The sequence below is a fragment of the Archocentrus centrarchus genome, chromosome 22 (genome assembly GCF_007364275.1).
Source record: "Archocentrus centrarchus isolate MPI-CPG fArcCen1 chromosome 22, fArcCen1, whole genome shotgun sequence".
In the NCBI taxonomy this organism is placed as follows: Eukaryota; Metazoa; Chordata; class Actinopteri; order Cichliformes; family Cichlidae; genus Archocentrus; species Archocentrus centrarchus.
The window spans coordinates 6,315,502-6,340,168 of NC_044367.1; the positions used below are offsets into that span (position 1 = coordinate 6,315,502).

A 24,667-nucleotide genomic window follows, 5' to 3' on the forward strand; every position below is an offset into this window, starting at 1 on the left:
CTATGGTGTTTGAATTTGGACATCCTAGGTCACATCATTCTCAAGTTCACAAAGTTGAAAATTGGCCACCTGAACAGCAGGGTGATGACAATGCTTCACCGGCATTTTTGAAGCAAAAACATCATCACAGTGGATCATCTGCCTCCATCCCACCCCATCCTTAGCATCCTCCTTGTCACACATGGCTGCGATGTGCCTAAGATTTTTCAGATTTTTCAAAGGTTGACGCACGATAATTAGCCGTAACCATTTTCTCTGTAGATATTTAAGTATTCAAACAATTTCAGTGATGCTCAATGAAGTCAGGAGACCACCTCCAGTGCAACAGACTTTAAATCTAAGGTGATGAAGGTCACTGCAGCTTTGCAGTGAAGTGTTGTCTGTGTGACCCTTGAAGCCCAGGCAGATGACCTCTGAACATGTAATCATATTGGTGCCATGAGTCAATACACAGATGGAGTTTTAACATGTGGCCACTCATTACCAGAACTCCAGTGAGAGGAAGGGGGGAGGGGAGAATGAATGACAGCAGCATGAGGTCAATAATGGTCTATAATGAAACATGGATACATTTTATTAAAGCAATTCAGTGACATCAATGAGCATCTGTAAAGCGCTGTAGCTGAACAATCTTAGAGCAATCAAACCAGTAAAGAAAAAGATAAGTAACATTGTCTAAGTCTGATCTGCAGAAACAGCACAAATAAATGATGAAGTTATGTCATGTTTTTTTATTCAGTTTGTCTTAATGACTCTCACTTGAGCACTTCAACTGAGTTTAATTTCATTTCCCAAATGATTTCTTCAAGTTTCAATCTGACTCATTATTTTTATTGATTCACTTATTGATCTGATTGAATGGAGGAGAAGATGAGACTAAAGATGTTTGGATTTGTTGCTCATTAATAAATAAATGGAGTTGAATCACTCACCAAAGCTCTTTGTTTGAAAATGCAGAGCATCGTCTCTGCTGAACGATGCCTTTGCAAACCTTTTCTCCAGCTAAATGTGACAAATTTGCTTGAATTGATTTGCTGTCAATCATTCTGTATGAGAGCAAGTGTCAATTTTGATGAAGTAGCGATCATGTCGTGCAGTCAAACTCTTCACATTGAGTCACTCTAAACTGTTTGGGATCAGGCCGAGAGCGGATTCTCATTAGGAATGATGTAAACACATCATTAACATCTGCTGCAGAACTGCTGACCTGCTGGCTGCTTCAAATCTTCAGATGAGAGACAACAGGCTTCCTTACTGTGGCCATGGTGTAAAAGTGCTTTTCCAAATCTAAATCTAAGCCACCTTTGTGCCCAATGTTTCTGCTAATCCTTCCTCAGAATCTCTTTTTTTGCTATTTTTACTTCAGTTAGAACTATAGTAAAAAAAAAAAGAAAAGAAAAAGATTATGGCATTTTCATCTGCAGTGATTTATATTACCCTTCCATGTTTGTACACAGAATGTCTGATCTGCAGGGCCTGACTGATCAAATTCTTTCATTGATTCATGCGACTGCTGAACGACTGCTTTGTTCACAATGATTCATACACAGAACTGATTGCAGTGAGCAGAAAGTTTGCAGGGTGGTCTCTTTGTTAGATGTTTGTTACTAATAACCGACATCTGTATCATGCTGTTACAGGCATCCAGGAAAACAAGCAGCCAATCAAAGTTCTTGGAGTTCCCATGTGTTATGACCCATTGTTTTATAAACTCCTCTTAAACTAATCCAGCTATGAAGGTTATAACTTCCTTACATCCAAATTCATGAAACAATAATCATTCTACAAACATATTAACTGGAGGCACTTGATAAGAGAAAATAATCTCTTTTTTCCCCCTTTTTTAAAAAAAGCCTGTCTTGTCTGGCAGCTTTTACAATCAGAATTGGGATGTGGATGCATTGTTGTTCCAAACATATTTGATTTTTCAAGATTCCTTTATAAATTCTCTATAGGCTCCTCTTGTTAGTGTTCTTCTTTTTCTTTTATTTATTCATTTCTGTTATCGTTCACATAAGTGCACGTGAACCACAGCATAAAATGATTTCTATGAAACTCCCTGCAAAGTCACGTCAAGATTTGATATCCTTATTGTTGATGGTAAAAAAAATATTCCAAATCTGCATCACAAGATGTATGGATGGAAACTAAAGTGCTACTTCTTAGCAAAAAACTTTCTGAAGACGTTAATTTTTGGCTTTTCTTTGTTCAGGGTGTCCTCTGTTACTTGGGGGGTGACAGTGGGGGGATCCTGAGAGTCAGGAGTAGCAGGAGGAGACCCTGATGGTGACTGCCTTTGGAGACTCCGTGTACCTGCAGTGCAGAAAGTTATGATCAGACCAAATATCCACACAGATTTTTCAGAGTTGCAAAGAGAGACATTTCCTGTAGTCTAACTGCTGTTCAGTGCTGTGTTATAGTAACCCATAGATTCCAAATTCAAATGATTCAAAACAGAATTAAAATTTATCTGGTTCTGTTTTTAAAAAAGAGCTTGTGTTCATAAAATCTTCAGCAAAGACGTAAACTCAGACTCCCAAGTTGCGTTTTGACTTGAAGCCTGTAATGGGTGTGTGCACACTTGCTACAGTTTCTGGAAATGACACTGATCCTTGAAACAGTGTGTAATGGTGTGGAACAGGCTCTGGGGTATGTTTTCTGCAGTGATGTGCAAATAAACCCTGTAAAAGTCAGTGCACACATCAGCTGGCATTGGTCCAAGGCTTGCCTAACATACGGTAAAAGGGTGTTCATAGCACCACCGCTTCCATTTAAATGCACACTTTACACCAGTCTGTTTGCTTGGCCCTCATGGGGTCGCATAGTCATACAAATCTGTGTTTGATATGTTTTTTTGTTTTTTTTTCAGTATTTCTGTTGGCAACTGACTTAAACAAGTATTTAAAACCAGTTAAATTTGCTGTGCCATCTCACCTTCTGTCCTGAACTCCCCTCCTTCAGGGTAGGTATGTCTGTTGTAGTAGGTATGGGGGGGTTTAGGTGGAGGTTGGCCCTCTGACGATAACTGTCTCTCCAGGCTCTCAGGTCTTCTGTCGAGAGGCTTGGTCAAGGACAAATCATCTGGAGACTCAGCCAGCTTCTCCAAACTGAGGTTGACGGATGACGCTCTCCTGAGTAGCAACAAGTATAGAATAGAATAGAATAGAATAGAAATTTATTGTCATTATACATACAACAAAATTAATCATTATACAACAAATTATATAACGACATTCCGTCATAATATAACGAAATTGCGATGGGAACAACCATCCAGAGAAGAACAGACAAGACTAACATAGGGGAGATGGGTGTCCGCAGCCGCAGCCACTCTGGCACCGCTGCTACAATCAGTCCCCGGAAAAGGAAACAAACACACATCATGGGGTAGTTAGGTATAAAAAAAGTCAACTGGTACAGTGCTCAAGATGAGCCATACCAGGGTCCAAAAAAAACCACCTTAGCAAAGCATATTTGCACATTTAAAGCCAGGATAGCAATATGGTGGGGAGGGGGGGCAGGAGGGGAATGCAGACGGAGATGAGAGGGTCAGGGCATTGTGGAGCCAGATGCCAGCTCCTAGCCAAAACAGTTCACTGATAGTGATGGAAGTTCATCAGCGGCCGTGGTACGCCAGATCCAGCTCACAAAAATCACAGAGAGGGCTGAGGGGAAGAGCGGCCTTCGCACATTGTCCTGGAGAGATATGATTACCAGCCCAAGGCCGGCTAGGGAGCCAAATTCCTGATAATGCAGATGTTGTTTTGGAACAGGCTGCTTGTTTTTTTCCAACAGCCTTCAGTTTCACTGGGGAACCCATTCAGTAAATCCAATATTCCAAATTCATTAGTTACCGTCCTTACCGTGCAGAACCGAACCTTATCTCCAGATCTAATCCCTCCCGCCTGCGAGCACGTTCTCAGCTGGACTACCCGTCCACTTTACGGCTCAGGTCCACCAGGCTTTGAGTCTGAGTTTGTACGGTAAATCAGGTATCCTCTGAGCCCAAACAGAAGAGATACCACTACCAAATAGCCGAATATGTACACGTCTTCCACGTCCTCAATCTCCAGAGCTGAGAAGCACACAGGTCTCCACGAGCTCCAAGAATCGATGACATATCCAACTAGGTCTGTTCCACTCGGACACGCAGGCTCCCCTTTCCCCGATCTCATAGTGGAGAAAATTCGATAATTGGTGTTTAGAATACAGGTTTAGATCCATGTTGCTCTTAATCTTATTCTTATTCCGACAGTGTGTAAGAGACGCTCTTACAGCAAGCAGGAGAGATGGGGAGGGCAGGGAGAGAGATAGAACGCGACTGTCTCCATCAGAGAGCAGGAGGGAAACTGCGTCATTATACAAACTGTGTCCGACTCTTAGTTATTATTTTACATGATTCTCAAACTAGTATTTGGCTGTATTCAGCGGGAGAGCTTAGATGTAGGCTTTCTACTTAAAGGGAGACCTATTACAGTAATTTTTAAGGCTACCCTCCTTTAAAAACCCACTTCCCTCTTCTCTCTTCTCTTAGCTAACTTCTGGAAGCCTGCTGAGAAGCACTAGACCAGTGCTTGTGAGCTGTGCTGCCTGTATTCTTGAGCATGTATTAAGTAGTAACTAGTTACCAGTCCATCCAGTGACCATTTGAATGTAGCTAACAATAGTGTTACGATCACAGGCTATATAGAAGTACTCAATGTAGACTCCATGAAATACATCTTAGTTTGTGGACAACCGTTATGAAGCCAATCATGTTTTTTTAGGGAGAGAAGTGACCATAATTGAAAAGACAATAAAGACACTATCCACACCCATACAGTAAGGAATTGTTATTCACTGGGGAGCCAGCAGATAGCATACCTTGCTTTGTTTGTGTTTAACTGTAAACATGGCCATAATTATCGATAAGGATGTCCGTGGCACAGAACACCCTATGTCGCAGGTCAATGACTGATTTTGTAATCATATTATCAGATCTGTGGCTGTGGACACTCAGGTGAAGAGAGAAGCTGAGCTAGGTGTTTGGTGCCTGTTGTAGTGGTAATCCCCGAACCAGATGGTGGATACCATTGGTGAAGGGATCTATCAAGCTGAAGGAGGAGTCCTATCGGGGTTGGTTAGCCTGTTGAACTTCGGAGGGAGCTTACGGGTAATGGCAGGCCAAGTGGGATGCAGCTCGGGTGGCTGAAGCAAAACCGGGGTGGGGGAGGAGTTTGATGAGGCCATAGAAAAAGACTTTTGGACTGCCTTGAAGCAATTCTGGCAAAACGCTCAGGCAACTCAGAACAGGAAAGCAGTTCTCTAATCACACAGTTTATAGTGCGGTTGGGCCACTGCCGACTTCAACTGAGGTGGTGAAAGGAATACATTGAAGACCTCCTTAATCCCATTAACATCCCTTCTGTAGAGGAAGCAGAGTCTGGGGATGTGGGGGCACAACTCGCCCATCACTGAGGGTGAGGTCACTGAGGTAGTTAAATAACTCCTTGGTGGCAGAGGGTGGATGAGATTCGCCCTGAGTTCCTGAAAGCTCTGTATGTTGCTGGGCTGTCTTGGTTGACACACCTCTGCAACATTGCATGGAAATCTGGGGCAGTACCTCTGGATTAGCAGACTGGGGTGGCAGTTCCCATCTTTAAGAAGAGGGACTGAAGGATGTGCTCCAACTATAGGGGGGCGCACACTCCTCTCCCTCTCCAGGAAGGTCTACACCAGGGTGCTGGAAAGAATTCGTCCATTAGCTAAACTTCAGACTCAGGAGGAACAATGTAGTTTTCATCCTGGTCACAGAATGCTGGATCAGCTCTTTATCCCCTCAAGGATATTCAAATGGGAAGTGGCAGGTATGAGAATTAGCACCTTCATGTATGAGGCCAGTTGGAAAAGGGTGGCTGCCCCAAGTGGAGGAGTTTAAGTATCTCAGGGTCTTGTTCTCAAGTGAGGGAAGAGGGTAGCGAGAGACTGACAGACGGATTGGGGCTGTGGCTGCAGTAATGCGAATGCTGCACCAGTCCAAAAGTGAAGCTGTTGCTTTTCCAGTCGACCGAGATCAAGTGGCGGAAATGAGAGGGTGGCTGGCCTCTCCCTTGGAGATAGGGTGAAGAGTGCAGTCATTCAAGAGGGGCTCAGAGTAGAGCCACTACTCCACATCGAAAGGAGACCTTTGAGGTGGTTTAAGAATCTGCCTAGGATATCTCCTGGGTGCCACTTGCGTGAGGTGTTCTGGGCATGTCCTACTGGGAGGAAGGACGGATGACCATAATTTACAAAATGCTGTTTTGAAAAAGACTTAAAACAAGTGATTGAGGACAGAAAATCCTTTGGAAGGTCCTTACTGGCTATTCAAAAGAATGCAAGTTTAAAGTATCAGTATAATGGATTTACTTTTTAGCCCAAAGGTTACATCCAGTTCTTTTAAACAGTCTTTGGTTAGGTCACAGTTCAAACCAACAATCCCTGAACTCAGGACTTTAGCATTCAGTTCCTCAACAAATAGCCCCACCACTAACTGCTGTGAAAACCACAGCATGTTCTTTTTACATGTCTATTTCTACACCTGTTAAATAAACATGCTCAATCTGTCCCACAGAAATCCCTTTGTCAGTGTATTTTATGACTGCTGTAGTCATGCAGCCACTGCAGTGCTCCATATTTCATCACCATGCAGCAAACTAAAGCAGATGCAATGCATGACAGCTGAATAGAGCCATAGCTGTGTCCTGTGCCACCATGTGTTTTTCCACCATTGTGTGCCCGCTGAATGTAATTCACCTTGTCCAAGTATCTCATTAAAGAAAAATCCTGTTGGCGGGGAGTTTCATTTCTTTGGCCTCTCACCCACCTCAGAGGTGCCCAGTGTCCCTACAGTGCACAGTGTGAATAGGTAGATGTGAAAGTCAAAGTCAAATTACCTTACACAGTTTGAAGGAAACCATTCCAGTCTGAAACTCCATCAAACATGTGTGAATGACAGCCATCCTCTCTGACCCCAAAAACATGCCTGCTATGCTCTCTGTTTATTCCAGCAACTCATTTTAATAAGAAAATTCACAGGAGCAAAGTAGGAATATTATGACTGACTACATAGCTAAAATATCACAGAAAAATCTGAAATCTGACACTGAATGTGTGCTCACATTCTTTATGTACTTTATTCTTTGAACCACACTTTGATCATTACAAAAAAAGTACCTCAAACTATTATCAGGCATAGACTACCTCTATAACAATTCTAATGCCTCAGGTCTTTAACAGTTACCCCCATGACCATAAATGTAAAATCCCTTCATAAGAACATTCTGTAGCTCTGAATATCCTAAGTGTGTAATTTCAGTTTTTCAATCTTGAATTCTTAGTTGACAGTCAAACAACCTGTATAACAATATGCATAGTGCCTCCCCCTGGATGCCACTAGACCAATGAGAATTAAAAAAAAAAAATTAGCAGAAGTGCTTCAAAGACATATATGTTAGGTTATATGGTGATTCTAAACTGGGCGTGGATGTGAGTTAGAGTGTTTAAAGTGTGTAGAATAAAGCACTGTGGCTTGTATAGTGTTTTGAGTGGTCATTAAGACTAGAAAATGTTATAAGAGTCATCTCAAGGTGTTTTATATTGTAAGTAAAGACCCTGTAATGAATTCTATTCATCCAACCAACCACTATATACAAGCATTTGGTGACTCTGGGCAAGAAGAATTATCTTTAAAGAGGAAACGCTCTCAAAGAGAACCATACTCAGCAGCCTGAACCTATAGCAGGATAACTATTGGATGGCTTAAGGTCACCTGAATGAAGACTTTGTTTCATGTGTTCTTTAATATTATCATTATCTAGTATAATGACCTAACTCTTTAATAGTTGGTCATGTTTCCACATATTGAAGATAAGACTTTGCTGAAAGAACTCCAGTCAAAAAGATGATGAAAACAAAATGTTATGACTGTAATTTCTGTTCTCTGAATTAGAGGAACGGGATATAACACACATGGGATATCATGCCATGTGTCCTGGCTGAAGATAGCTCTATTCATGCTATTAAGGCAGATGACCTGTAATGACCTATGTGAGGCCCCGTTTGATCCCTGTCATCAAAGTCATCCCTCAGTTTGACAGGTGTTCTTTACTGAGCCCCGCGCTTGGAGTTGTACCTCATTCCTCTCCTTCAGGGAACAGAAGTTATAGTTATAATGGTCCATACTCTTTTTAGTCAATTCACTCAGTACAACACATGGGACATACACGCAAACTCCTCAGAGCATCCACCAAACTGGAGTCAGACCACCAGCACGCTAGTGTATGGCAGACCCAGCAGAAAAGATAAGACGAGCCACCGAAGGGGCTGTCCCATCCAAACAACAGAAATAGACAAAAGGGTTAGGGCTCTCACAATCCAGTGGGAGAGTCCCTGTTTAGACAAAGCTTTAACTCTGGTTGGATAAGCAATGCTGACAAACAACTTGTCAAATAAACGCACATCCTGATTGAGGTCAGTGTAGGCATGTAGCACATGCACAGGACTAGCTCTTACTGTATATAGCGCTTTTCTACTCAGTCAGAGCACTCAAAGGGCTTATACAACACATTTTACATTTACCCATGCACACCCATTCATACAAGCACGTCCATATTAACTAAGCTAAGTGCTTTAATTATCTAACATTCATACTCCGACGGTTGCGTCGGAGAGCAACTTGGGGTTAAGTACCTTGCCCAAGGATACATTGGCACGTAGCCTGGAGCAGCCAGGAATTGAACCTCTGACCTTCCAATCAGTAGGTGACCTGCTCTACCTACTGAGCTACAGCCACCCCACCCCAACAGGACACAGGGAATGCAGCCTCCTCTGCTCCTCAGATGGGAAACAAGTGGAGCAAAAATTCAGAAGCTCAAAATCCACAGCGCTATAAGCTGCAGGAATGATCTCAGGTAATAATGCTGCATTTGGGCGTAATATGACCCTGAGACCATCAGAAGAGATGGTAGAAAAGGAAAGACCCTTATCCAACAGTTCCTGCAAGAATTTTAAAAATAAAAAAAACAAACATCTGCAATAAAGCAGCTGGAACAGGAGAACATCCGGTCCTGGCACCATTGGTCAAACCCTTGACATTTGCAGGCATACACACCTCTGGTAGATGAAGCCCTTTGCACCTCTAGCTATCAAGTCTGACCTCTCAATGGGCAAGACAGAAAAACACTGCAACATAACAACAGAGTGAGACAGCTTTGACAGGGGAAGGAAGCATGTCCCCTACCTGCCTGTTTATGCAAAAAAAAACTACTATTGTAACACCTGTGCTTGGCCCATCAGGCCCTGAAAAAAATGCTTGAGAGCTAGAAAAGCAGCTAGCAGCTCCAAGCATTTGATGTGTATCTCGCACTGCGGGCTAAATCCCTCTCACCGATACCCCTTCGCACAGAGTCCCCCACCCAGAGAGCCCTGGCACAGCTGCCCAGGCCCCTCCAAGGGCGGAGAACTAACATGCAGGGTATAGTCAGCCTCCTTCAGTGTGCATAGGCAGTGAGAGAGTCCAGTGCTAGGATGCTCTCATCTTACATCTCATCTAATCTAACAGTCCAAGCAGCAGTGCTGCAATCATTGTAGTCATCATGCACAACAACTGCAAAATTGTTTGGAAATGCAGTCTGCGTCCCAACTTAAAATAAACAAAGCAGAGATGAAACATTTACTCTGTGTAAATCAGATAAGGGCAGCATGACAGATGTTTACTTTGATTACACAAACATTATGTAGGAGTAGGTGATGGATAATAGGTACTGATTTGTAAAAAACTGGACATGAATAAGGTGAGCTTATTATATAATACAGTATATTTCTAACTAACTAGGCAGCTCATTCTCTTTCTCTTAACACTCCTTTCTTTAAAGATAGAACACATTTGGGGTCAGCTTAAAAGAAGGGCAGATGTGAGATCATGGACCGCTGTGTGGCAGACAGGATTAGGACCCCAATGCAGGACTCTGGAGACAGAACTGGACATCTCCTTGTTTTAGAATAATGTTTAACCCCACTAGCTGAAACATCTCACATTATCGACTGCAACTGAGCAATCAATTACAGTGTAAGAGTCACAAACACACCTTAAAATGAAAGAAAGTGTTTCTAAAAGCATTCTCCTGACTGCGTTAAAATGAATAACCATGAGTCAGCGCTCACCCGGAGTCGTCAGAGTCGCTGCTGGCAGATTCGGGGCAGTTCTGGAGCATCTTCACCCAGACCAGCTGGAGCTCCCTGCTGGACGCTGCAAACACATACTGACTGCCATCCTCCAGTCTGATGGACAGAAAACACAACACAAGGACAGAAAAATAAACCTTTCTAAGAAAATACTGCATGTAATGATGTAAAGAAAAGCATGATATGTGGAGAATATATTTATATAAACCTCAGCGGTGATCCTCAAAATTTCAAATCCAGCAGAACGATGCATAATTACAACTTATAATACAGTTTCAGAGTAGTATGAAAGAATTAGCCCAATATCAAGTTTAATATTCCTCTTGAATGTCCTGATAATCATATAGCATGAAGAAGCTGGATTTAGCATGAACATTAAACTCAGCTTTCCAGTGTCAAATGCTGTGGTGTGCTTGTGTTTACAATGTGTCCGTGAAGCTTGCAGCTCTTACATGAGTTTGAATGTGTTCTCTTTCCTCCTGTAATAGGAGTTCTCCCTGCAGACGGCTCCAACTATGTTGATAGGAGGCCACCTAGAGGTCCTCTGTGGAAACACAGCACAGGGTCAAACAGTGGGGCCTCAGTGAGATTATTAAAGTGAATGTGAATTTGTTGTGTTATCATCCATCCTATAGACAAATAAGGGACAGTATTTCCTTTTTTGCTACACACTGAGGATACAGTATGTGTGACCTCTGCTCAACTATGAGTAATTAATCTGTGTTTGAAGACCACAAACAGCAGCTTTGGCAGCAAGGTGCTTTGAATTTTGCAATATTTTGAGTTTGTCGCCAACAAACTAGATAAAGCTGTATGTCCACTGTATAACCAGTGATGTCATCATTAACTTACTTTGCATATTAGACATGCACCATAATTTTAATGATGGCATCACTGGTAGCCAATAAGAGTTTTCAAAACATGTAAGCGATCTCTCCCTTGTTGCCAAGAACATCCCATGAACCCAGAAATGACCTGTAATACAACGCGCTGATTCATATGCTATTCTAAGAATGCAAACTATAACGTGATATGTAGAATCCTCATATGCAGGCATCATTTCCTAAATGTTGCCAAAACAAATAAAGTCAGTAGAATTTTAAGCAGTTTTAAAGATAAAAGACATTTTATGAAAGTTTGACCTTATTTGACCTTGAAGAAGAGGTCAGAGGTCCAAAGTAACATAATATTTAGACTCCCCAGATATCATTCCCTATATGCCTGTATGTTGACAATGGCAGTAAGAAACATAGTGTTAAATAGTTCTATACAGTATTTGACCTTCAGATCAATCTATTGAACTTCAAGAGGTCAGAGGTCAAATGTGACATGACATTTTAAATCTTTATATGGTACTTTCCATATGATGACAATACACACCACACTTGTAAAAATCATAGTTTCTAAATTCTAAGGTGTTTTGTCAATTTTTGACCAATAAATTATGGCGTTGCCCTTGAAGACCTTGATGGCAAATTTTAATGGATTGTTAATATGAGCCCCTCTACACTGCTACAAAGTTTTATCAGGATAAATTCAAAATGTCACGATCTTCTCCAGATTTGGATAAAATCAAAAGCTTCATACTTGAAAAGTTTCCAAAAGCCTTCCAAGGTTTGAAAACCTTTAAATTTTATTTCTGCATGGATTATAGTTCATGTCTACTCAGAGCATAAATAGATTTTCAAATCCTAAATGAGGACTGAATTATTTAATATTATTTATTAAAGTGCATTTTTGCATCTCTTTAAACAAATACTGCTTTGTTTTGTTTTTTCTGCATTTCTGTGGTGTAGTGATTAAAAGTACCTCTCAGGGGAGAGTACTCACTCCTTTGTTTTAACCCTAACTGCTGCTGCATGTCATTAAGCCAGTGCTGTCAGTAGTCTTGTGGGTGTTTAATGTTTTCTACCTGTGCAGCAGCTGCTGTGTCTTTAAACAGGCTGAGAGTCTCTCCCTGCAGAACAGCAAAGACCTCCTCCCAGTGCTCCAGACCCTGCAGCAACAGAGGAGCATGAGCCAGTGCTTTCAACAGTGAACACAACAAACAGGCCGTCATAATCCAAAAATGTTCTCATAAATAAAAGGAAATAAAAGGAGCGCCACTGGTGTCCCTCAAACTACCAAGGCTCATGGAAGGGTACAGGGGCAAAAAAAAAAAAAAAAGGAAAATGGAAAAAACATCCAACTACAGGCACTCAAAGTAGGTTTGGAAAAGCAATGAAAGGCCTTTATTTTACTGGGCTAAAGGAAAATACACCAATATGTATCAGCTTGCACCTTCTTCAAGGTGTGGAGATACAAGTATAACAAAAGAGTGATTCACTCTCTTACCTTCACTTGCTTTAAGCATGCAACACTAAATATATGCATCATTTTCTTTGGCCTTTAAAGGCAATCATGAGTACAACATTTCTCTAGCCTTTAAGCAGCTACTCAATACCGCAAAAAAAAAAAAAAAAATCACAACTTGTGTCCTCAAGAGCTGCAAGAGCACGAGTTCTTACTGTGTTAGCTCCCAGATCTTTCTTCTTTTCACTTGCTCCTCAAAGTCCACAAAAATTTCAAAAAACTACCTGGAAGACCGAGTGGCTCCTTTAGCTCTCTTTTCCATCAAGTTTGATGGACGGGTAGAGATAAAATCAAACACACTAAACAAATAGAAGCATACTGGGTTTATGCTCCGAAGGCCACCAGTTACCGTGGTCTTAATAAGGACTTAGACTTCGCTCTCCTTTTTTTTTTTTTTAAATAATCAGTACCTTTGTCCTAAATCAGGGTCACTGTTTTCTGATTGACTCGAGCTGACATGCAATGTTGTCTTTCATCACCCTCAGCACTGTATATTTGATACTGCTGACTTCAGTGTATCGGTTCTATTTTACCGTATTCTATTATCAGTGGATTATCTATTTCCATGATAAAACCCTTAAAGCCTAAAGAACTGTTGTACTTCCCAGTGCTCTTATCTCTTAAATATATGTTCAATGAAAAGACTGAAACAAAGAAAGTGTTGGTGGTGCAGAAGTTACTGACATAGAGCAAAATGATAGATTTTAAATAGAACAAACCATTATCGAATTATAGAATTTAGTCCTGAACTAAATATCCAGGATCTTTACCATATAGATTTCAAATTAAAAGCTCCTCTGTGGAGTTTACATTTAGTGGTACTCAACTGATTCATTTTGTGTGGATCTTTGAGTTCAAACAGACATGAATGTTTTTCCTGCCTCAATATTGGCATTGGGACCTTTTTATGTCCTTGAAATTTAGTTTAGAATATTTTTACAAACTACCACCTTCTTTCATATCATCAGCTGCAGATGTGTAGCGTGTCTCATACCTTGTTTCCTCCTTGTTTCAGTTTGATCTCCAGCGTGCCCTCCATTCTCGGTAGCTGCCCGGCTGCGACCTGACAGTATAACAGGTGTGAAAACATGAGGTTGATTATGATTATTAATTAAATGAATAAAACAGTTTGTACCTCAGGCTCAGGTTGCCCCTCTGATAGATCTGAAGTCTTTTGTCGCTGTCCAGGAGATGGAGGAGCAAGGTCAGGTGTCTCAGTGTCCTCTCGTGTGATTGGTGCAGCAGTCAGGGAATCGGGTGGCATAATGTCGTGAGCAGTACGTGGAGCTGCATCATGCTGGCTGGGCATCGGTGATTCAGGGAGATTACATCTTTCTTCCACTGGTGGTGGAGGTGGTGGTGGTTCAGTGGGAGCAACAAGCCGTCTGATTGCTGGAGGTGAGGCAGGTGGAGCTGGTGGTTTCTCTGCATGGTTCAGTGGATCAGAGCGGCGGGCAAACGCCTGCTCTGTAGAGGAGATTCTGGGCTTTGGAGCCAGAGGAGGTTTGGAGCTGGACCGAGGCTCTTTCGGTGAAGAGGACATGGAGGTCTGTGGAGATTCAAGTGGTTTAGGAGATAAAGGTGGAGGAGACTGAGGAGGTTGTGGTGAAGAGGAATCAGCTGAATCTCTGAGGGGAGTGTCACAGTCTGGGTGTGAGTGTCTGATTTGACTTCTCCTGGGCTTAACAGTTGGGATGGGGCTGGAATCATCAGGAGGACTGTCAGACGATTCTATCTGAGCATTTTTGCTAATGAGTCTCTTTGAATCTAGTCCAGGTTCTAGCGACGGGCTGAGAGGGGGGCTGGGAGAACTGGTAAGAGCTTCTGTTTTCTTCTCAAGCATGGACGGTCTGACTGTTCTGTCTGTCTGCCTGCCACTGCTGACTCTATGTACATCTCTAGGGGAGATCCGTGGGGTTTTTGGTTCCGATGGTTTACTCCTCAGGGAGGAAACTCTAGCTGGAGGCCGTCTGTACTGGAGGTCTTTCTCCTCATTTCCATGAAGACCCAGGCTCTTCTCCCTCTGCCATAAAAAACAAAGTATGTTTTAATAGGGTTCACTTTAAAAATCAAAATCAATGCTTTTTAAGATAAGATAAGATAAGATAGTGTTTATTTGTCACATGCACAGTTATACACAGTACAATGCACAGTGAAATGTATTTTGTACCTGCAACCTTATATACACACACATATAAATAAGAAGAATAAAAATAAAAAAAAGTAATTCACACTATACACTATACTCTATATACTATACACTATACACACTTTTTAAATTATAATATTTACATTGTGCAATAATGGTCCAGTTAGGGCTCAGAGTTGAGCAGACGGATGGCTTGTGGGTAAAAACTCTTCTTCAACCTTTCAGTCTTAGTCCTCAGGCAGCGGTAACGCCGGCCTGATGGGAGCAGGGAGAAGAGAGAGTGTCCGGGGTGGCTGGGCTGTTTTAGGATCTTCATGGCCCTCAGCCTGCACTGCTTGGTGTAAATGTCCTGCAGGTTGGGGAGGGTGGTTCTGATGGTCCGTTCAGCTGAACGAACCACCCTTTTTAGGGCCATGAAGTCCTGCTTGGTGCAGTTTCCCATCCAGGTGGTGATGCTCCCACGCATGATGCTCTCGATGGTGCAGGTGTAAAAGTTCCTGAGCACCTTGAGTGGGAGCTTGAAGTCTCTCAGCCGCCTGAGGAGGTAGAGACGCTGTCTGGCCTTCTTCACAGTGATGTTTATGTGATGAGTCCAGGACAGGTCCTATGAGATGGTCACTCCCAGGTATTTGAAGGTGTCCACTCTTTCCACCTCAGCACCACTGATGACAAGTGGATGGTAGTCCCTCTGCTGCTTCCTGCTGAAGTCCACGATCAGTTCCTTTGTTTTGCTGACGTTGAGCAGGAGGTGGTTCTCCTGGCACCAGTTCTCCAGGCGGGAGACCTCTCTCCTGTAGGCTGTCTCCTCATTGTGAGAGATTAGTCCCACAACAGCAGTGTCGTCAGCAAACTTGATGATGACGTTGGACTCTGACGTGGCCTCGCAGTCATGGGTGTACAGTGAGTACAGCAGAGGGCTGAGCACACAGCCTTGGGGGGATCCAGTGTTGAGGGTGAGGGAGGATGAGGTGAGGTGACCCACTCGTACCACCTGTGGTCTGCTGGTCAGGAAGCTGTGAACCCACCTGCACAGGGATGGGCCCAGGCCCAGGTCCAGCAGCTTAGAGACCAGCCTGGAGTGAACTATGGTGTTGAATGCTGAGCTGTAATCTACAAACAGCACTCTCACATAGTTCCCCTTACCAGTGTCTATGTGTGAAAGGGTCTTGTGGAGGAGGAAGGATATGGCGTCATCTGTGGATCTGTCTGGCCGGTATGCAAACTGTAGTGGGTCGAGGGTGGTGGGCAGTGAGGAGGTGATGAATGTCTTGATGAGTCTCTCAAAACACTTCATCACCACAGAGGTGAGTGCTATGGGCCTGAAGTCATTGGGGCTGCTGGGGTGTGGTTTCTTTGGGACAGGGACTATGATGGACTTTTTAAAGCAGGTGGGAATCACACACAGTTTCAGTGAGAGGTTGAATATCAGTGTAAACACAGGTGCCAGCTGGTCAGCGCAGGTCTTAAGGACACGTCCACTAATACCGTCTGGTCCAGCCGCTTTCCTGGTGTTTACACGTCTAAACGCCCTCCTCACGTCGCGCTCCGTCACAGTGAGTGTCTCCGCCCCTCCGGCCGGGAGCGCAGCGGGCTGTCGGCTTCCCGACTCAAAGCGCGCAAAGAAGATGTTGAGTTCATCAGCCAGAGAAGCGTCGGCACTCACCGGGTGTGTGTGTGTTGCTTTGTAGTCCGTGATGGTGCGTAGTCCCTGCCACAGTCCCCTGGAGTCAGACTGTTGTAGTTGCTGTTCCAGTCTGCGGCCGTAGCGATGTTTAGCCTCTTTCACCGCTCTGCGGACGTTGTATGATGCAACCTTGTAGTCCTCCATGTTCCCAGAGGCGAGGCCGGAGTTGTAGGCAACGGTGCGGGACCTCAGGGCGTCGCGGACAGATTTATCCACCCACGGCTTCTGGTTGGGAAAAGTCCTGATGGTCCTCCTAAGTGACGTGTCTTCAACAACTTTCCCAATAAATCCCACAACAGTTTCCGTAAACTCCTCGATGTCTCCGCCCGCGCTGCTGCGAAACATGTCCCAGTCGGTTGAATCCAACGCACCCTGCAGAGCGGCCTCGGTTTGATCAGACCACCGTGTCACTTCTCTCACAGCAGGGGGTTCCTGCCTGAGCCGTTGTTTGTATTTCGGCATGAGAAGTACAGAGGTGTGGTCAGACTTCCCAAAAGGCGGAAGAGGCTTTGCTTTGTAGCCATCTTTGAATGGAGAATAGCAGTGGTCTAGGGTCCTCTCTCCTCTGGTGGGGCAGTCGATGTGTTGAATCAACTCCGGTATCAGCTTTTTCAAGTTTGCACTGTTAAAGTCCCCGGCTACGATGAGAGCCGCATCACGCTGGTTAGCCTGATAGGTGGAAATAGCCTCATGTAGCTCGGATAGTGCAGTGTTTGTGTCCGCCTGAGGTGGAATATAGACGGCGCTGAAGATGACCGAAGTAAACTCGCGGGGCAGGTAGTGGGGACGGCATTTCAGGGTTAGGAGCTCCAGGTTAGGTGAACATGATTGTTTCAGAAGGACAACATTCCTACTGTCACACCAGTTGTTATTAATCATTAGGCACACACCTCCTCCTCTTGATTTTCCAGACTCACTCGTTCTGTCCGTGCGATGAACACTGAAGAACTCCGACGGCTGTACGACGTGGTCCGGTATGAGGGGGGTCAGCCATGTTTCCGTGAGACAGATGATGTTGCAGTCCCTTATGTCCCTCTGAAACTGTATCCTGGCCCTGAGTTCGTCCAGCTTGTTATCCAGTGACTGGACATTAGCCAACAGGATGCTCGGCAGTGGCGTTTGGTGCGCTCTGCGCCTCAGCCTCTCTCTTACGCCGGCTCTTTTCCCTCGGGGCCTTGTCCGTGACCTGGGTCCTTTGTTTGAGCTGGCCCACTGGAAACGCAGTATCTCCCGAGGCCAAGTCGGGTCGGGAGAAAAAGGTGTCAGAATACAGCCAGAGTGCTGTATTCTGATATTAAAAAGAGTCTGTCTGTCATACGTGATATGACACAGAGCAGGCGGAATTATAAAGTCCAAAATTAGAGCTAAACCTAATATATACAAACAAAGCGTAGGAGCAGGTACGACGGCTGCTGACCTCACCGGCGCCATCTTGAATAAGACCTTTTAATGCTCTCAATACATAAAAAAGCCAAAACTACTAAGTGGGTAGCACTTTGAAACTCTTTGGATTTCGGATTGCTGTTAAGAAAATGGAAAATGAAGAACTGGGGTTTTCCTCCATTATATTGCAGGTCTGCTGGTCCATCAAACCTGAAACAATCAACTGCTTTTGGGACTTGTGTATACTTTAAGTTCTTTTAGACAAAAGCTACAATTTTAATTTAGCTTGTGTTAATTATGCTTATGTATATATTGCTTATTGAAATGACAGGAAACATTTGTATGGCCTCTCTAAACCTTATATGCTTTACAAGTATGAAGATAAAAGTTAACCACGGTCTTAATGTTACCCTCTGACCTTTATCTAAGTTCTGTATTTGTGTAGTTTGTTATTGAGAACTGACAAAAGGTGTGAAGACTATGTCTGATTTTCATCCTCCCGTCAGAGGCTGCATGCACTGAAGTGGAACCTTACAGACGTCAGCGTTTCTGGTTCTTCCTCCCTCGCCTACACTCCTGCCTGTGTGCCATGTACTTGTGTATGAGCATAAGATGGTGCAGAGCACAACTGTCTCTTCCTTGCAAAGAATAAAGCTCTTACTATGGAAGCTGGTCTTGGGCCTGGTCTTCTGATAATTGATAGAATTCCTGGATTTTTCCCAACAGCTAATGTATTTTATGCTGCCAGTGAAAAAAAAACCTTGCTGCTTCTTTCTCCTTTTCTCACTTTCCCATTCATGGACCAAGCAGCACCAGACCTGCTAGATGTTACTCTGAAATTGCTAATGGAAGTCCACCACAGCAGGCCCTAGTATGATGGGCTATGGCTATGAGTATTCTACCAGTCATAAACACATCATTTGTAATCCCTACAGCAAATGTCTGGAAAATATAAGACACTTTTAGATCTCATTTGTCTTGATTTTAGTTTCATCCTGTTTGTGTTTGGGGAAAATTCGGTTTTACAGCATACGGTTCGGTCCATCCACCGCTTATCCTGTTCAGGGTCACGGGGGTGCTGGAGCCTATCCCAGCTGACATAGGGCGAGAGGCAGGGAACACTGTACAGGTCGCCAGCCTGTCAGAGGGCCAACACAGAGAGACAGACAACCATTCACACCTACGGACAATTTAGAGTGACCAATTAACCTAACCCCAGTAGCTGCATGTTTTTGGACTGTGGGAGGAAACCAGAGTACCCAGAAGAAATGCACACAGACACAGGGAGAAGATACAAACTCCACACTGAGTTTTGAGGAATTGAACCCAGTCCCTTCTAAATGTCACTCTAGCTGTGAGGCAGTAGTGCTAACCACCATGCCACCGTGCTGCCATTCAGTCCGTGAACTTCTATTCTCTTTTTTTGTAATGTTACAGACCAACCTGCGTTTTCTTCTTCTGCAGTGCGATGAAACGGTCACTCTGGGCCTGGATCATGGCCTCCAAGTCCTCCTGCCTCTTAAGGAGCTCCATAACGTCGGACACAGAATCCTGGAGGAACCGCAGAAAAAGCAAGCTTTGAAAAGGTTCTAGTAAAGATAAGTTTTATTGTCACATGGTCTGAATGATGTCTTGGGGACTCCATCCTCTGAAATCTGCCTTCAACGATAATTCCAGTTTATTTCAAACATGTGTATTGGGACTATTATTATTATCATCACTATTATTATCCAGATGTAACATGGCCTCCCTTCAGGGGGCAGGAAAAAAATCCAGATAGATTTTGTGATTTGGAAATCTTTCTTTCTAACATCTCTGTATTCTTCTGCATTAACACACTGCAGGAAAAAAATTATGCTCTGATATAGGGTGACTGTTGCCCCAAATCACTACAACAGAGTTGAAAAGTGAAACATTAGCATGACCCTGTCCATTTCACCTTTCTGAGCACTCCTCAGCATTAACATACCCCATACTCCTCAGCCATCAGTGTGTTTTCATAGGAGCTCAGCCAGCGCTCAGCCTGCTCAATCTCCCTCTGCAGAAGGACAATCTCCAGATCCTCCTCATACAGCAGCCTGGTTTCCTCCCAGACCTTCTCCAAGCGCATCTCCAGCTCCTCCAGCTCACAGATATGCTGCTCCACCTGAGACAAGAAATACACAGTGGGATATTAGCTATCAGGAGGCATTTCTATGTTTTTGATGTTAGAAGGTAATGGGGCAACATGACCTTCTCAGACATGAAGTTTCCATCCTCAATCAGACACTTTCCTTTTTGTTTGGTGGCCTGCGATTTGCTGAGTTGTCTGTCAATCTGGACGCGGTACTCATCGTGCTTTTTGATGAGCTGTTCCAGATCGCTTCCCTTCCCGCTCTGAGGCTCCCCTCGCACAAGAGACAGCATCTCCTTCAGCCAGGCCCTGGAGCACAAGACAGTGTAGGATCTTAAAAATATTCATTCTATAAAATTGTTTCTTACTGCAAAGAATGCATAGATTTAGAAGATGGTTGTTATTTTGATCTGCAGTCATACATATTTGGTAGCGCAGCTTTGTTCTGACGCCTGCGCACCCTTCTATATGGAAAACTGGAGCCAGGAAGAGCAGCAGCAAGACTCCAACACAGAACAGAAATCGCATGAATGGAAGCGCTGAGATGGAGGCACGTTGTAAAGTCAATTGCAGATACATAGACTAAAGCAGCTTAATCCTTTATAAATGAGATGTATCAATTGGATGTTTAAAAGGGTATCAAGTGGCTCCATAGAGTAGTGATTTACACATTTGCCTAACACATGAAAGATACCTGGTTTGAGACCAGAAGGAGACCCAGGGCAAGGCATGTAGTGTTAAATGAAAAAAAAGGTGAATATGCAGGTAAAAATGCAGAGTCATCCACTGTGGCGGCCCCTAAGGGAGCAGCTAAGAAAAAGCTTTTAATTGTAGAAGGGTATCACCTGTGCCATCAGCTCATCTGCAGGGAGTGCAGCTAACCTTGACCCTGTGGTCTGGCTAAACTAATGCAATGCAATGCTCATTTAGTTGAGATTAGTTCAGCAAGAGAAAATAATGCTATTTTAATAAACACTTAATGCTAGGCAACAGAACTATTAATGCAAGTTTTATGGACAAAACAGATTTTTTTGATGTGCAATCACAGAAAACACAACCACTCACTGCATAAATGTTATAGAATATCCCTGGGTAGTGTGTAAATACATTGTTTTACGTTACAAGAACCTACATGAGTTCAGTCCACTGGGAAAGGTATTTCTGCACATCTTCTGCCTGCCCCAGTCTGGCCCGCCTTTGCGAGGCCTTGTCTTGGATGCTGGTCAAGCACACCTCTAGATCCTCCAGGCACTGAGTTACAGACGATCTGGCCTGAGGCTGGCATCTGCTCAGAGCGCGACCTTCTTCTCTGCTCCTGGTTACTTCCTCAGAGATCAGAACCAGGTCCCTCTGATGGAAAACAACAAAGCAGGAACATTCATTTTGAGCCATGCCTCCACCACTTAGCTTTGATGCAGTGTCTGGTGGATATTTCCTACCTCTAGTGCCTCATGTTGTCTCAGTAGAGTCTGGACGGAGTGCAGGTCGTGCCCCAGGTCATCTGAGTCCAGCACTGCCTCCTTCTCAGCCATCCAGCCCTTCAGTTCTTCCACATCACGGTTAAACTGATGAATCTCCCTCGCTGCCTGCAGATTCTGGAGGACATGGGACAGATTATCATTCTCACAAGCTCTAACCAAGATCACCTCATCCAGAGGCAACCTGATCTATCAGATCTATACCTGTTCTCTGGTCCTGATGCTACTGTTGAGCTCATCCCACAGGCTGCTGAGTGCATCATCCCTCCTGCGAGCCTGATCATCCTGCTGCAGGCCTCGGCCAAGCTGTTGTACCGAAGTCAGTCGGCTGCGACCCAAGCCGGACACCTCTGAAACCAGAACCTCCAGTTTTTTCTGAAGGACCTACGGATGGAGAGAAGAAAGAAGCAGCTTAAAAAGGATAAAGAGGGAGATATTAGCAGTTTGAGATCTTAAAGTTTAGACATTTGCTAAATATTTGCTATTTAGGGTTTCTCTATTTAGGGTTCCAGTAAAGTCTCTTCCTTTCCAAGATTTTTTCATACATCAATTTTTATTTTTAAATGCAATTCAAAACTTAATATGCTACAGCAAATAAATATGAATCTAAATCCAAACAAATACAGCTTAGAGCAACTATTTTCATATGTTTGAATAAAATGTCCTGCAACCGTGAATTGGATAAGCAAAAGAAAATGAATGGACAGATTAACGTTTATTAAAGTGCCCCCAAAATCCCATAGTTAGAAAAAACAGTCCATGGGAACTGCTATAATTCATCTGTTTGAGTAGGCTACTCATATGTTGAAGTTCTCTGCACATGGTTGGGTTTGAATAAGCCCCAGACATTCCCTGTGTGACAAAGTGCAGTCCATAACCCCAAGGGGTATGGTCAAATGCCTTCCCTAGGTCCATAAAGTTCCCAGCCAGTCTACATGTGGCAAACGCTCATGAATCCTTGAGCAACCTTGAAAGGATAAATAGCTGGTCCAGGACAAAAACCACATTCATCCTGGATCCTGGTTTGAGTAACGGACCAACCCTCCTCTCCAGCACCCTGGCATAGCCCTTCCTGAGGAGGCTGAGGAGTGTGAAGTTGGAGCACACCATCAAGTCCTTCCTGAAAAGGAGGACCACCAACCCAGCCTGCCAATCCAGAGGCAACTTCCCCTGACTTTCACGTGATAATGTAGAGGCATGTTAACCAGGACAACCCTATAATATCCAGAGCCTTAAGGAACTCAGGGCAAATCTCACCCACCCGAGGGACCCGGCTACTGGAGAGCTTTTTGACTACTCACAGTGATGGATGAGTCATCCCCCTCATCCTTAAACTCTGCTTCCATTACAGAGGGTGTATCCGTGGGCTTGAGGAGATCCTTGTAGTATTCTTTCAACCACCTTACTATATCCTCAGCTGAGATCAGAAGGAGACCATCAACACTGTATACAGTGTGAACAGGAAGCCACATTGCCTTCCAGAGTTGCCTGACAGTGAGCCAGAATTGCCTGGCTAAGGAAGGCCAACTAAGGGAGGCCAACCAAAAGTCTAGTTCCATGGCCTCACCAAACTCCTTCTACACCTGAGTTTTTGCTCCAGCTACTGTCAGAGCCACACTCCACTTGGCCTGTTGGTATATATATCAGCCACCTCCAGAGTCCCACAAGCACATCCAAGCTTGATAGGACTCCTGCTACAACTTGATAGTTCTCCCTTACCTCTCACATTCATAATCCGATTTGGGGTTTACCACCATGACAGGCACTAACCACCTTACAGCCGCATCTCTGTACACCACCTTTGGCAATAAAGATGTCAAACACTGTCCACTCTGACTCGGTGTCCCCAGCCTCTCTTGATATGTTTTCAAGATTCTGCCAGTTGTGAGAATTAAAGATCTTGCGGACTGGGGTCTCTGCCAGGTAATGCACCCTCATTACACGTCTGGGGACACCAGAACTGTCCAGCGTCCTCCCCCACCACCTGGTCCAACTTACTACTGATCAATTGACAGCTCTGCTCCTCTCTTTATCCAAGAGCCCAAGACATACAACCACAGGTCTGATGATACAACTACAAAATCAATCAAGAACCTGCAATCGAGAGCATCCTGGTGCCAAATGCACTTATGGACGACCTTATTCTCAAACATCGTGTTCGTATGGACAAATTGTGGTTTAGTACAGAAGCCCACCAACAAAACACCACGCAGGTTCATATTGCCAGGCCATTGCTCCCAGTCACACTATTGTTGCCACCTCTCACTGAGGGCAACTCCAGAGTGGTACAGAGTCCAGCCCCTCTCCAGGAGACTGGGTCCAGAGCCCAAACTGTGCACTGAGGTGAGCCTGACTATATCTAGTTGGTACTTCTCAATGCTCAATTTTCCTATAGCCAGATTCGGTAGCCAGCTGAGATTTTCAAATAATTCCATATGAGCAGCACTATGCAATGGTGGGAATGAAGAACTCCCTTTTAACAGGAAGAGACCCCCTGCATAATCAGACTCTGGTAATGCCACCCAGTTACCAGGACTGGTTGAGGGATGAGGGAAAAGAGAACAGAAAAAAGGAAGAATATAAAGAAATAGATTATGGCAATGAAAAGACAGAAGTTAATGACATGCCATTCTAATTTTGGAAAATCTATGAAGCACAAGTAAGCCATAATAATTTTTGTGTGTGACTCACCTCTACGTCCTCCAGATCTTGTCCGCAGTCGGTGGACTCTACCACTGTCCTCTTGGAGGTCAGCCATGTTTGCATGTCTTTGGCCTCTCTTTCATACACATAGAGACGGAGCTGATCTTCCAGAGCGGCATGACGAGATGCAGAAAGTCTGAGAAGAGTCTCAAATTGTTCCAGGACAGCTGAGAGAGATTCACTGACCAGGTGGCTGAGAAACAAACATTGGGGTGTTTTTCAGTTTCAAAAAAAATAAATAAATAAAAAAGCAGCATGATACTGCAGGATACTTCAAACCAGCTTACCTGTTGGGGTGTCTGAGATGCTGCAGTGATGTGCCGCTCTCCTGCAGCCTCTCCACGGTCCTCCTGTGGTTCTCCAGTTCCACGTCCACAGAGTCCAATCTCCTCAGCAGAGCCTCCGTCATCTCCTCGCTCCTCCCACAGTCTCGAGACGTCAAACCTGCCTGCTGCTCCTCCAACCACAGCTGCAACTCTGATACCTTCATACACACACAACCACACAACCAAACGTGTATATGTTTGGTCCCTGTTTTGATCCCAAATATCATTATATGGTGTGAAATGGCTTGTATTGCTTGTCTTTTGGGTTTTCTTAAA

The 24,667-nt window shown here is 44.0% G+C and overlaps 1 protein-coding gene across 1 annotated transcript in view; it reads right to left on the reverse strand.

Moving 5' to 3' along the window:
• Positions 1-603: 603 nt before the first annotated feature.
• Positions 604-24,667, reverse strand: part of sptbn5 (spectrin, beta, non-erythrocytic 5) — a 72,553-nt gene continuing 48,489 nt past the window's right edge. The window contains exons 66-80 of the mRNA XM_030759095.1: positions 24,353-24,549; positions 24,054-24,258; positions 21,567-21,746; positions 21,324-21,479; positions 21,017-21,234; positions 20,004-20,193; positions 19,741-19,917; positions 19,215-19,322; positions 13,691-14,578; positions 13,550-13,618; positions 12,116-12,199; positions 10,656-10,747; positions 10,183-10,299; positions 2,935-3,131; positions 604-2,313 (exon numbers count right to left, since the gene is read on the reverse strand). Of these exons, the coding sequence (XP_030614955.1) occupies positions 2,156-2,313; positions 2,935-3,131; positions 10,183-10,299; positions 10,656-10,747; positions 12,116-12,199; positions 13,550-13,618; positions 13,691-14,578; positions 19,215-19,322; positions 19,741-19,917; positions 20,004-20,193; positions 21,017-21,234; positions 21,324-21,479; positions 21,567-21,746; positions 24,054-24,258; positions 24,353-24,549 (3,036 nt within the window). The 3' untranslated portion in view covers positions 604-2,155. The remainder of the gene's footprint in view (positions 2,314-2,934; positions 3,132-10,182; positions 10,300-10,655; positions 10,748-12,115; positions 12,200-13,549; positions 13,619-13,690; positions 14,579-19,214; positions 19,323-19,740; positions 19,918-20,003; positions 20,194-21,016; positions 21,235-21,323; positions 21,480-21,566; positions 21,747-24,053; positions 24,259-24,352; positions 24,550-24,667) is intronic.